Source organism: Stigmatopora argus, chromosome 3 (assembly GCF_051989625.1).
Source record: "Stigmatopora argus isolate UIUO_Sarg chromosome 3, RoL_Sarg_1.0, whole genome shotgun sequence".
Taxonomy (NCBI): domain Eukaryota; kingdom Metazoa; phylum Chordata; class Actinopteri; order Syngnathiformes; family Syngnathidae; genus Stigmatopora; species Stigmatopora argus.
This window is the reverse complement of record NC_135389.1, coordinates 12,216,163-12,230,316: the sequence shown is the minus strand read 5'-3', so window position 1 is coordinate 12,230,316 and position 14,154 is coordinate 12,216,163. Positions and strand designations below refer to the sequence as shown.

The following is a 14,154-nucleotide window of genomic DNA, read 5'->3' as shown; positions in this document are numbered from 1 at the left end:
TCGACTGCAAAGGAAATGAAATATCTCTCTAAATACAAAGTATGAGCAATATACCCTCAGGCTTATGATGGATGCTTGGGATTAAGGTGGAAATTGTGACGACAAGAAGTGAGAAAATTAGCAACATTAGTGTTTTTCTCTCCATTTGGAACCCCCTGAAGATGTATACAAATTCACGTCAGGCAAAAAAAATTAAAAAATCACTGCGGCTGTCAGACTGTGACAGAAATAGCAGTGAAACGTCAACTGCTTGACAATAAGGTGACGTCATTTCAAGACAGTAAATGTCATGGTGTTTCTCTCTTCTTTTTTTTAATATCCTTGCATTCATCTAAACTACCATTTTCGATTACCTTATTTTAAAAGGGACACACAGGTGTCCAAGTAGCTGGGATTATTATCAGACAGTTTCATTTCAATGTTACACAGTCAATGAAAAAGGACAGGTGAGGGAAGCTGACCCTGATAGGGACATGCATTTCCTTTTAAAGCCTAAAATAGAAATGTACATGTTTGTGGGATTCTAATTAAAATCTGAACACCACAAGAGGGTGCTACTAATCTCAATATATTTCGCACTGGAGGAATGTGGAACCTCAAAGAGTCCCGTAAAATTTGGCGCGCTAGTGAACAGCAAATCCAACCATAACTTCAGCTTTTCCAGAACTGTCCTATCCTAGTAATACCCATTGTTGCATGTATCAGGTTTTATTTGTGTGGGTATAACCGATGTGGTGAGAGGTGTCATTTTTGCGTATTTAAATATTATTTTCTCCATTTATAGGGGTTTAAGAGATCCCAGGCTTTGTCACGAAGATCATTTATACTAGGTAGACGATGTCCCTTTTAAGAAGAATTACCGCCAGTACGAAGTTTGTAAAATGTCCCTGGTGTTCCCTAAACCCATTAACTTCACATCAATCCTCATCAGAACTCCCGAATCAACCGCCACATTAACTAGTAAGCTTAAAAGCCTCAGCAGTGCCTGTCTGTACTCTGTTGTCACCGCCACCGCAGTAACCAGTAACTCTTGAATTCTCCCTTTGCAGTTGCGTATGTCATTTACTCATTTTTTCAATAAAAAAGAAAAGAAAAGATTATTTCCTCTTCATGTAATGTGTTCTAGCTAAAAGCAAGCTTGGATGAGGAGATGCATATTCATTGTAGCTTGGCCAGTAAGTGCTGCTTTTTCAAGAGTCTTGTTTATTTACACTTACATCGTTTCTACTGGGTTGGAACAAACTTGCCCTGCAGGAAGGGACAACAAAAGTAGGGGTTTGCGTGGCAGTGTTATAACGATAAGCTTTGGGCATAAACGCCTGTTTGCAGTCCTTTGGGAAGTAATAGAAGTCAATTCTTGTCAAACAATAGACATATAAAGGAACACTGTAAACTGCATTCAATAATCACAGTAATGTGCACAAGCACAACAATAGATAACATGTCTTAACAGGAGTACTAGGTTATATGACAACATTTTTTGCCTACTTTATAGAAAAATTATGTTAAATTCACGAGCCATACATTACTTCAACCATTAATTTTCTTAAATCGACAGTGCTTCTACTTCTTAAATCAATGATCCGCAACTAAACGTCCCTACAGTTTCATACCAGGTGTCTGAAAAATTCCCAGACTAACATATGGTGATCAAAAAAGTAACCTTATTGACAACTATTAATGGTGATAGATGTCCTATCCATTTGAATCTTTTTTCTTTCTTGTAATAACTTTTTTCCCCATCAAATATTTATTGTCAGGCTATTCAAGTAGTCAATCAGTAAATATTGCCTCTAATAGGCACCTACATCGGCTACAAAATGACATATGAATGTATCAATTTCACGTTCTCCAGGCAGATATTACGTTAAATGAGCCTAAAAATAACTAAGATACATTTTCCAATAGCCCGTATTAGTGTCAGATAAAAAATATTCTAAGCGTTTTTTTAATTGTACTTCCCATTTCCTTTCAGATGTTTCCGTTCAATTATGTATCAGTGAGAAATTTAGGCTGGGGAAAAGAGCTATGAACCAAAAGGACAAATGTTAAGCATGCATACACGTAGGTAGTAATTATTTCTACTGCTGTGAGCAAAGAGTCACACATTAGTTGATTGACATTCCAACAGCAGAGAAAAATCTGATGGCTTTAATTGGACAGAGGAGGCTGTGCGGGAGATGAGATGCATAAGCAGGCTGCGTGTGTGTAGCATCATTTAACCCCACCCTTCACTTTACCACTCCTCTTTCCATCTGTTTGACTGTCCAAGACAATGAAAGCAAATATTTGGAATTCAAGGCAGTCAAATTTCAGATAAGATCATACCGATGCTTGCATTTTAATGCCTTGTCAAGGCCACTTTCAATGCACGTATGGGATTGGTGCAACACTAATCTATTTTATATGTTTTGTGAAATTCACTTTGTAAAATTGACATATTTCAATCTGTAAGTCTAGTCCTTTCCTGAATTCACATTGAAAGACCTCCAAGATGGCAAAACAGGCAAAAGTGCTAAAAAAACATCAAAAGGTGTAAAAATAGGCATAAAAATGTTGCATATTTCTGAATAGTACATTCATACATGTACACAATTCCTTTTTTAAGACTTTTAGCAACTCTACTGTTATTTGTTTGGTGTTGTCAGGTCTAGAAAACATTTTAATGGAAATCGATAACGCTTTCTGCTTTCTGTCTTTTAACACAAGTGGTGCCCAGTTGCTGTAAAACAGAAATGAATCACCATAATGAAGCTCTTTTGTTGCAATTAAAGCATCTTTGGAGTCATTTATCATTGTAGTATAATAATATGCAATGTGCCATTGGCGCAACACAACTTATATAAATGAAGGGAGAAATCGGAAACAATCTCTGTGAAGGCTACCAATATGTGGTTTCCATGGCTACTGTCTGTTTGTTTTGTCATTAGAGCCGATGTATTTCTTATTCTTGCTTCACTTCATATAATAATTGAATTGTTTTCCTATTATTTAAAACAGCAGAAAAACTATTTATTCATGAAGTGGATATGGCCAGAATCTACTGAGGGCGATATTAACAGAACAACTGAATCTAAAATACGATATTACATTTTATAGCATGTGGCTATAATATAAGTAAGATAGCCTTTGGGGGGAACACAAAAAAATGTAAAAAGTGTTGAGGAAATGAGATAGTGGAGAAGATGGAGGGGGAGCCGAGTAATAGAATAATGAATGGTGTGAGGTAAAAAAAACAATCAAAAGCATGAGAAAGGAAATGGGCGAAAGACCACTTATAAAATAAGTAACAGTTCGGAAATTGAAAAATGATCCCACTTGAAAAACAAACATCAGTAAAGGATTGGGGGACAATAGATGGTAGTGGCCATATAGAAATGTAATCATCTGTGTGAATCATTCTTAGAGGTTGAGGTCAAACACAATCTGTTTATGGGTCAACCTGTGATATATTCGGATTTGAATCTAATGAACCCAACATTGTAGAAGAAGAATTATTGAAATAATTTTTCCTGCTTTCAACTAGATAGGTGTGTAACGAAACAATTGCTTCACATCCCCAATGACCTGGCCTAAGCATTTTTTTCATATTGGTGTTACACGTGTTATACGTTATTATGGCATTTAAATAAAATGTTAATGATTGTTGTATTCAGGAGGCGGAACCCTCATTTTTACAGACGTGCTGTATATAATCTGGCCAGGATGCGCATTACGGACGAGGAATGAATGCATAATGTATGATTAGTCTGTGCTTTTGTGAAGGTTGTGTCAAAGTATGTTGTGCAAAATTTAATTTTCATTAATCAGCTAAATGCTCTAGAGATCTAAAGAGTCCTCCAGTAGGGTGAGTGATTTGTTGTTGAAAGGAAGTTGATTTTTTTTAGGTCATTTAATATTTTTGGAAGTGATCTTAAACTATGTTTCAGTCATCCTCGCAATAAACTGTACCTGTGATAGGCTTGTATCCTCCCATTATCATAATTACTTGACCTACGAATCTGCGCAGAGGGAATTAAGAGGAATTCTCATTAGCAAAATGAGAAAATAAAAATGGGTGTTACATCATTTTAATAAGCAGAGAGCATTTTAGTGCATTTCAAACATTAATGGTCTACACAAGCTGGGATTGAATTTCTCCCTAATTGAAATAATAGAGATAATATGCTCCAGCATTTTAAATGAACACCTAGAAATGAAATGGTAAGAAACTAAAATGACTGCACTAATGGAATTTTAAACGAATTTGGAACTCAAATAGGGCTGTTTATTACCATTTCATAGTTATTCCACCCGAAACAATGCATCGGGGAACGCCCACTTTTCTGTAACGTCACAACCAGAACTGATGATCCTACTTAGCTTTCTAGTTCATGTTGACGGAACAGTCACGCGGCAACAAGTGAATCGAAAGCCTATTGATGAGCGTGCAAGCAGAAATTTGCCGCTCAGTCTGGGGGTGAAATCATGCCAAGGCAGCCAGGGAAGAAGAACTAATGAGCAACTAATTCATTTTTAAGCTTTTTGGTGTCACTTTTTAGATGGATTTGTGTCCAAAATATGTTCTGCTGTCATTTTAAAGTCACTTGCTGCAGTATTTCATAACCTGTAATAAAAGCCTCCAAGTAAATTTTAACCAACATAACTCAATATACACTGCCTTAATGTATCCTCATCACGGATGCCTTTATTTTTCTCATCTCATCTCATTTTCTGAACCGCTTTATTCTCACTAGGGTCGCGGGGGGTGCTGGAGCCTACCCCAGCTGACTTTGGGCCACCCTGAATTGATGGCCAGCCAATCACAGGGCACAAGGAGACAAACAACCATTCACACTCATACCTAGGGTCAATTTAGAGTGTCCAATCAGCCTACCATGTATGTCTTTGTAATGGGGAAGGAAACCGGAGTACCTGGATAAAACCCACCTAGAGCCGGGGGACGCCCTGAATTGGTGGCCAGCCAATCACAGGGAACAAGGAGACAAACAACCATTCACACTCATACCTAGGGGCAATTTAGAGTGTCCAATCAGCCTACCATGCATGTCTTTGCAATGCAGGCCCGGGGGACATGCAAACGCCACACAGAAAGGTCCAAACGTGCATTTGAACCCAGGTCCCCTCACTGTGAGGCCGACGCACTAACCACTCACCCGCCTGCTTAATTTTTAATCATACAAATTTAAATCATTGTTAACGTGCATTCTGGTCTAATTTACAGTATCGCAATCTAGAGTTACAATTTAGTAAACTCTACCCCCTAGTTTAGTCATCTGGACCAACAAATTACTAAATTGTGGGTACAGAATAGCAATGGAAAATAGTTTTTCCTACCCTGACACCCGGCGGACTTTGTTCTTTCTTGCTCTATTAGTGAAGGTTAATTACAGATTCAGCCTGTAAACTTTGGTTGAAGCGACAACGTAATCAATCAATGCAGCAAAATTCCCCGCATAAAGCAAAAAAACTCAAAATGTCAAATTCACCCATCACACCAAGAGACTGCAGAGATGCATAATGTTTCAAACTGAGGCCTGACTGGAAAAAAATGCTAAGTGTGCTGCTCTGCTCGCTTCTGTATAACATGTGCATTTGGCATAGCAATGACATTGAGCATTCGTTTTTTGAAAGCCTGGCACAGCACACTTCACACACAGGGCTTTTGTGACAGATGCTGCGTGGGACCGCAAAGGACATCAGGGACAATTGCACATTGAATAAATAAAATAGACGCTTTCACTACCAGCACAGATAGCCGACATTTATCTGCACTGGCTTTCCACTGGCCTTCTATTGAATAATAAATGAACTTGAATTCAGATCTTTTCTTAATCAACCCATTGGAGTAGAATGAAGTTTTATTCTCACTTTAATTGTGTCCCTGGGCATCAATGACAAATGATAGGAACACTAACAAGGGACTATGCAGAACGGGAAGGAAAAAAATAGGTCAGGGAAGTGCATATGTTAAAGCTCACCACTAAGTAAAGTTTAAATCTCTGGTCATTTTCATAGGTTTTGCCGACGTTTTGATCCGTGGGAGGAAGTTTGTCAGTGAACTATATGTATGTAGTATATAATATGTGAATATTTATTTGTATATATAATATGCAAATATTTTGTTCAATCAAGGTCACAGACTGGTGAAGAAGGCCAAGTTATTTATATTTGAAAAAATTTATGACCACTGCTAATAAGCTTTCAGTATAATACCATTGATCTCATTTAAACATTTAAATAACCATTTAGCCAAATCACCATCAAATTTAACTTACGAATCTGTCTTCTTATTTCTGATTGTACCGGTTGTTTGAATTTTGTCATTGTATTATGTTATGACATGTGACAGACATTCTGGGCAATTTCCATCCAATCTTCCAACCCATTTTTCTTTTCTTTTTTTTCTTTTTTTTGCCTTTCAGGTTGCCGGCAGAAAAGAAGGCCTATGATGGACCCGATATGACAGGATTGCAAAAGACAAATACTCCATGGTGCCAAGTTTAGCTAGCAGCTTATCAGGTTGATAAAAAAAATCACCATTGTGTTGCCCTGCTTGCCACATGTTTACACAATTAAATCAATGCAACCAGCAGACAGATGCATCAGCACCCTCCCTCGTATTGTCCTCTCAAAGCCAGCCCAGCTGGGGAGATGAGTTTTAGTATTGATTGGTTCGATTGTCATTTTATTCCCTCCATTAGACCCTCATCCGGTCTGGCCCATTCCCGGCTTAACATCATCATAGGGTCTTTCTCCAGTTCATAGATTGCCTCTTTGGACTTGTTTCGTGACTTGCCTGCTTTCAAAACTATACAATCACATTCCCAACATCTGAATACTGTTTTATTTAACCCAGAGCAGAAGCAACGAGATTGATAACCCCACAGGCTGAGGTGCTTGTGTAAAAAGAGTGGAAGAAAATATTGGAAGAGAACATCCGACAGAATATAAAATGGAAGCAAGTCAATCAGGTATAAAGAAAGACACACGGAACGACCACGTCACGGCAATATTTCTCTAGAATGGCTTGGGATGAGACGGAATACCCTTCAGGCCAGACCGCCTCCCTTCGACTGCCGCTCCTCCTACATTCATCCCTCCCTCTCTCCGCCGCACTCAACTGAAGCTTTTCTAGGTTCTGACTACAGTGTAACCGAAGACACCGGAAAGGCAGCACCCTCAAAGTGAGCTCGGTTACTCGCGCAGATGGTAGAGCCGAGCAGGACGACAACCTGCTGCATCTGCCGTCACTCGTCGCCGGTGTTCCGCTAACGGCGAGTGATGGAAATAAAAATGGCAGAGGACAAGAGGGAGACATCTGGATAAAGATTGCGTGTTTTGATGCAAAAGAAAAGGACTCTTAAAATCGCCGACTGCAGCAACTTCTTTGTGTGAGACCAACACATATTTGTGGGCGGGGGTGGGGGAAAAAGACCCGAGAAAGTAAGCGCAGGAAGATTGGCAAGTGCACGGCTTCTGGGACAAATACAATGTGGTGCATTGTCTGGTACTTACGGAAATGATTGCGGGCGCAACCTCTAGTCCGTAGTGCTGAACCAGGAAATCTGTCCTATCCCATTGACCGAGCCTCGGTGGCTGCTGGGTACAGTGGCAGGCCAAGGCGTCGGGGTATGGCCGTGGGGGGGCCGCATCCCTTCCTCCACGCTGCAGCGTGACAGGCCTTGGGGGTTCTGGGATCGGGGTCCTTTGCGGAGTGCGCCCAGGCCTTGGATTGGCAGAGCTGCACCTGGGGTCGGAGCCTCGGGTAGTAACAGGGAAGGGAGCGGAGCTGAGAGAGCCAGAAGGCCGAGATGTTCTCCCAGAGTCTTGGTCATCCTCGGCTCGCTGGTTCTGGTCTTCCTCACTTCGCTTTTCTTCTCCGTTTCGCTCCGGGGCGGCGTGGGCTTCAATTACCTGGAGCCGCCCGGCTGGGAGGATTCTCGGCCGGTCAAGCTGGTGCCCAGTTACGCGGGCTCGCACAGACGGCTCCCCTCTGACTCTCCACAGCAGAAAACATGCGCCTGTCCTCGTTGTGTCGAGGACCCCGGAGTCTCGGATTGGTTCGATGAGAACTATGACCCGGATATCTCACCTGTTTGGACCAGAGACAATATCCAGCTTCCCTCCGATGTCTACTACTGGTGGGTGGTAAGTAACAACCCATTTTTCTCCATTGCATTTAATACTAAGTTAAGTAATTCTTCACTCATTATGACAACTCCTCCTGGATTCGTCATTAATCACTGGCATTTTTGACACCTTGAATTTGGTCTCAAGCTGATATGACCCTGTCAAATATCTCAACTCTTTGTCTTTACCGGCCATACTGAAAAAACAAAATAGAGCTGCCAGGTATCTTATACCTTAGTAGTCAACTTACATGAAGATTAGAGGTTCCAGAACAACAAAGGCACTATGTGCCAAGCTGAATTTGGCATTGCGCAAGGGACATGAGAGACAGGGAAGGAGAAGGATAGAGAGATGGAGAAAGATGGGGATGAAGGAGAAACAAAGACCAGCTGGAGAGTGAGGTAATGGGGGAGTTAGACAGATTTAGTGCTCTCTGATCACTGCTGATGAGCCCCGTGACGCTCGGATGTCCCAGAGAGACCGAGAAAGATGAGGAGGAGGAAGACGCCAAACAAAGAGGGAGCGGGGGAAATTAAAGGGAAGGAATTACAGACGTGAGGGCATACAAGCTGCTTGGGGAATGGGACCCATCGAAATGCTAGGCAACAAGATGTGGGGAAGTAAGAGGAAAACTGTAAGAGTCAAACCAAGGTTGACACAGGTTTGAATTTTCTTAAGATATATATGGATTTGCCTTTGCGCTTATGTTGAATGACGCCTAGACAATCACAATTGGGTACTTTTAGAAAAGTCATTTCGCTTGTGACAAATGTTCAAGTCCCGTAAACATCCAGAAAATAAGCAGTGCATAAATTTAAAAAAATGAATGAAAAATATAAATACAAGGGATCACCAGAAGAAATGACTCCAAACCATTTGAACTGGGAATCGTCTGCAGCCGTTAATGGAATTCAGTAAGTGAAGAAGTTATGCCAATTGGAAATAAAACCAGGTTTAGGCAGTTGCGTACATGGAGGTGGCAGGAAGCAGCACAACTACATGCCACAGTACTACAAACTCATGATGTTGTTCTTCTAAACATTTTTTTCCCTCTTTAGATGTTGCAGCCCCAGTTTAAACCGCACAACATCCAGCAGGTGTTGCTTCGATTGTTCCAGGTATCCTATTTAACTTGTCACAATAAAATTTAGATGAGCAAAGTGTGCACTTTAAAGTGACTAAACTTTCTTCAATTAAACTTTCTGGGATTATTATGTTTAAAAGAGTCTATTTCGGAGTTGCTTTAGAAACTTGCTGTATTTAAAAGGTGCTATGAAATGGTGATCATGTCAAAAAATACAATGACTGGATTAACGTATTTTCACATGTAGAAAGCAAATTTGGCTTGTTTTTACCATGTAATAGTTAATCCACTCAAAACATTGCATTAGAGAACGCCATCCTTTTTTAAATTTAATCAATTCTGGTTGTGACATCACAACCAGAATTGATTATTATCTCTAGTTTTCTAGTGCTCTGTTAGCGAGTCCATGTTAACAGAATGACAGAACAGGAACAGTTTTTTGGGGGGAGGGTGGGGTCAATGCTTCTGGAAAAGGATCATTAGGATCTAATTTCATTCCGCTATCATTTTAAACTTGCCGTGGTATTTTATAGCACCTCTTAGGATGGCTTTTATCATATCGTACAATTATCATCATCTAGTGCGCCTGGCGATTCATTTTTCCTCACGTTATAATGGTGCTTTGTGCCAGGTGATTCCTGGCCGATCCCCGTACGGCTCGTGGGATCCGAGTCGATGCTTACAGTGCGCCGTAGTTGGGAATTCTGGGAATCTGCGTGGGGCAGGATATGGGCCAACGATAGATGGACACAACTACATCATGAGGTAAGAAGACTGAACCGTGTTTTTTATATGCCAAGTGTATTAGGAAGAGGCAGATGGCTGGTATACACCGTCATTAAAGTTACATCAGGACTAAAAGGGAAAGGAAACAGATGTGCCTCCGTTGCAATATTTAATCTTAATGTTTTGTTTATTCCTATTGGTGTCGGGGAGGGGCTGGGGTCATCAGCTTCTTGGTAGGCCGAGAATCCTAAGATGTTGAATTAAAATACTTGCGTCGGTCCTGGAGGCATTCAGAGTAAATCCTTTGGCCTCAATCTAATTCTTCTTTTGTTTTATGCCAAGAGCAAATCCTTGATATATAACATTAGGTTTGGAGTTGGCTGGTTACATCACTAGCAATATGTAACAATGAATATAGGACTGACTATTTGTATGTTAAACACAAGCTTCAAGTACTCAAAAATCTCAATAACAGACTGAGGGGAGGGTCTCGTACACTTGGTGAACTTTTTGGTTGATGCAAATATTCAAGCATCGGGAAGAGACATGTTGAGAATGGTTCAGCTGAGTTTGGCAGGTGCACTCCTCACTATTGAGCAACTCGAGTTGTTTGTTGTGTCGGAATATTAAAGAATTGAAACAAAAAGCGCAGTTTTGCATTTTAAGTAGATAAGCGTGGGCCGTCCGATTCTCACATAGTGCTCGACGTTCTCATTTCAGCAGTTTGACTCAATTTTACATTTTAAAATGAGCTCAGACTCACAACCACTGCCGCCCACTTTCTGCCCGTCTGGGCGCAAACTGCTTTATTCGCCATGGCTAGACATTTGTTGGGTGTATAATACTGCAGAGCTCCACCAGCCTTCATCATTATCCCACACATTTCACGGTCTTCCGTTCTAGTCTGATTTTGCCAAATTAATTTTGTTCCACTGTATGAAGTCACGAGAAAGAATATACTCCAGTCCCACGTGTTATTGATCATACCAGCCTCCACAGATCAAATGCATTTGCAACTATCGCGACTAATAGCAGCCAATGAGTTCTCAGCCGGCTCCCTTCTCGCCCCGTCAGGATAAACTTGGCCCCTACGGTGGGCTACGAGGAAGACGCCGGGAGCCGCACCACTCACCACTTCATGTATCCAGAGAGTGCCAAGAACCTGGCGGCTAATGTCAGCTTTGTCTTGGTTCCTTTTAAAACGTTAGATCTCGTTTGGATTACCAGTGCGCTGTCTACCGGCCAGATTCGATTGTAAGTGCACTTTTCACACCTGGGCGGCGGCAATCCGTCTTCCATCTATCAATCCAACTGAGGGAATGTTAATGCGACCTGTCTTTCCCATAGCACGTACGCTCCAGTGAAGCAATTCCTTCGTGTAGATAAAGACAAGGTAAGCTTCTACTGAATATATGCAAACAAACGTCGGTTGCCTTTGTTCATAGAGGATTAGTTAGGGAAGAAACCGTCCCTTTGTTTGAAATAATCTTCCACTCGCTGTTTAATCCACAAAATAGATAAACTTCACTTAATCTCCAACATGAGCTGACTTCTTGGAGACTATCTTTTCCTGAGCACCAACGCAGTTTTACAGCCCCTTTTGGACTATAGCCAAGAGTATGGATTTGTAAGATTTACCAAGGGCGGTCTAAAGTCTTGCTTTTTGGCACTGAATGTTACCTGTAGATTAGAAAAGTGGAATTACTGTTACTCACCAGATCAATTCCTCTTCCGGTGCCACGGACGTGAAAACCAGTCAAGCAGAATCCACGCCATTTTTTTGAATGCGGAGGAGGGTCCTTGCAAGAACTTTCAATTTAGTTGAAGATTTGCCTCACTCTTGCCTTATCTTCAAAACGGCCGGGAATCTTGTTGCTCTTCTTCTGTGTATTTCATTTGAATTGATGAGCTGGGCTCAGCTTGACTGTTGAAGAAAATGATATTGGCATTCATGCATAAAACAAACTCATTACAAATAGTTTAACTCTTGCTCTTTTCATCCTTTGGCTGTGAATTAAAATGTGTTTGTCACAAGTAGACGTACTATTCATTTAAACTGGCAGGGCTTCCAGCAAATGAAAATCTGTTTACGGCAGGCTTCCCAATTCAAATTGATTGGACATCCATCACCCTCAACGGCAGCCAAATAGGTGACAAAAATTGAAGAGCTCAGAAAAAGCATCAACATTCATTCTATCAAGTAAAACAAGCACGTGGCTTGAACACATTAGCTAATATGTCCGAAGATTAAGATTAAAAGTCATCGTCCGGTATGCAATTTTTTTGGGGGGGGGGAATAACTGGCACTGAAAAAATTGATTTAGCTTTTAAGTTAGCCAGCAAAACTTCAGGCAATTGGAGCTAAAATTCAGTTCTAGAACCCAAGAAAATGTCAACTTCCCACACAAGTGCATTGATTTAGTTTGTTCCAGTACCCACACAAGTGCATTGATTTAGTTTGTTCCAGTAATTAGAAAAGCTACTTGTCTGTACCCAGGTCCAAATCTTCAACCCAGCATTCTTTAAATACATTCACGATAACTGGACCAGGCATCACGGCCGCTACCCATCTACAGGCATGCTGGTGCTTTTCTTCGCCTTGCACGTCTGCGATGAGGTCAGTACTGTCAGACATTTTACTTCTAGGAACTACCCAGAACTTCTCATATTCTCTGATGCTTCGACTTCTCATCCCTTTGAATATTGACTTTCCAAGGTCAATGTGTTTGGATTTGGGGCGGACGGTCGGGGAAACTGGCACCACTACTGGGAGCAGAACCGCTACGCCGGAGAATTCCGAAAGACTGGCGTCCACGACGCCGACTTCGAAGCACAGATCATCCAACAACTGGCCGAGGCCGGAAAAATCACAGTCTACGCAGGGAAATGAAACAAAAACTACCATCACTTGACAGATTTAGCCTGAAATGGTGGGCAATGTTTTGTAATCACAAACTTCAACTCAGAAGTGAAAAATCAAGACGTCAAGCTAACATGACACTGATCGCTTCTAAGTTTGGGCATTTAGAGAACTTGAGATGGAACGTTTACATTCTGTCAAGTTCTGCATGGATTTTAATCCTCCACCATTTCTATAGGAAGATACGGATTGCCCCGAGGAGGAAAAAAAACTCTCCAGCCAGTGTTTCCAATAGCAACAAACTACAGTCCTGTGGATGTTGACCCACACAATGCAAGACTGTAGGCGTGCAGGCAGGCAGAAAGTCACAGACTAAAGCTTCCCTCAAGATGTTCGCTTTGTCACTCTCCTAAAATAATTGCCAGTCAGTTTGTACAAAAACTCTAAAAATGTTTCATCAATTTCTAAAATTGATGACATGGTTTATCTGGGGGGGGGGGGGGGGGGGGGGGGGGCTCGGGGGGCTTTTGACTTGAGAAGGTGTCAGTTTCTAACAAAGTGGCGATCGAATAAAGCCATTGCTCAGTTGAGCGAAGAAACTGATCTTTTAAAACCTTGGAATTGAGAGAAGGAATTGTCCAGAATTCCCCACCCAGTGAAAATTCCAGGAGGATGCTGTTTTTGACTGCGATGCACACTGGTCAAGGATCAGTCTTTTAATAATCCCCATGTGGTGTGTCGCACTCTCAGTTAAGCGCTAAAGCCAAGCTACGCATCATTTGGTCTGGCCCAGTTTGTGTTGTTTTGCAAGTTCCGCTTGGCCTTAGGGACTTCGGCAAACGTGTGTAATAGAACTGCAGCGCAAACACCCCAAACAGACTTTATTGCGCCAGCGGTTTAGCTCCTTCCAGATTATTGGAATGAACGTGATAGCTTCATCGACCTGCTGTAAACTTCCAGCTGTCTATGGAGTGGGTACAGTGCCACGACGCGCCTTAGATCAGTCACCATTTGACCTGCTCTTCTGTTTGTTCATCATGTCATTATCACCTTACCCTCTGCAGATGGTTTCATTTGCTCTGCTGTGGTTTAGAGCTCCTGTTGTGCACTCACTTGAGTTTTATTTTATTATCCCTGAAATAAGGAGGAAAGGACTAGAGTGCAAAATATTTTGTGTCACTTGTCAACAAAAATGGTCATAACATGTGGGCCCTAACTCAAAGACAAACAGGGGTTTCTTCTTTATGCATGTTTTGGCTTTAAACAAAAACACAAGAATGATCTTAAATCACATATCTTCTATGCTCAACAGGCACATTGATTGAGTACCCAATGGTGTAAACATTTTACT

General features: G+C 41.3%; 2 protein-coding genes across 2 annotated transcripts in view; one reads left to right on the top strand and one right to left on the bottom strand.

Annotated features, from left to right (window-relative positions):
* The window catches only part of sf3b3 (splicing factor 3b, subunit 3), a 37,217-nt gene that overhangs the window by 21,015 nt on the left and 2,048 nt on the right, over positions 1 to 14,154 (bottom strand). Inside the window, exon 2 of the mRNA XM_077595337.1 lies at positions 11,659 to 11,867. The gene's annotated coding sequence lies outside the window, so the exon portion shown is untranslated. The remainder of the gene's footprint in view (positions 1 to 11,658; positions 11,868 to 14,154) is intronic.
* st3gal2 (ST3 beta-galactoside alpha-2,3-sialyltransferase 2) lies at positions 7,036 to 13,289 on the top strand. The gene is made up of 8 exons (XM_077597508.1): positions 7,036 to 7,152; positions 7,546 to 8,151; positions 9,192 to 9,251; positions 9,849 to 9,982; positions 11,018 to 11,197; positions 11,291 to 11,336; positions 12,441 to 12,560; positions 12,660 to 13,289. The coding sequence occupies exons 1-8, from the start codon at positions 7,036 to 7,038 to the stop codon at positions 12,831 to 12,833; spliced, it is 1,437 nt and encodes a 478-aa protein (XP_077453634.1). The 3' UTR covers positions 12,834 to 13,289.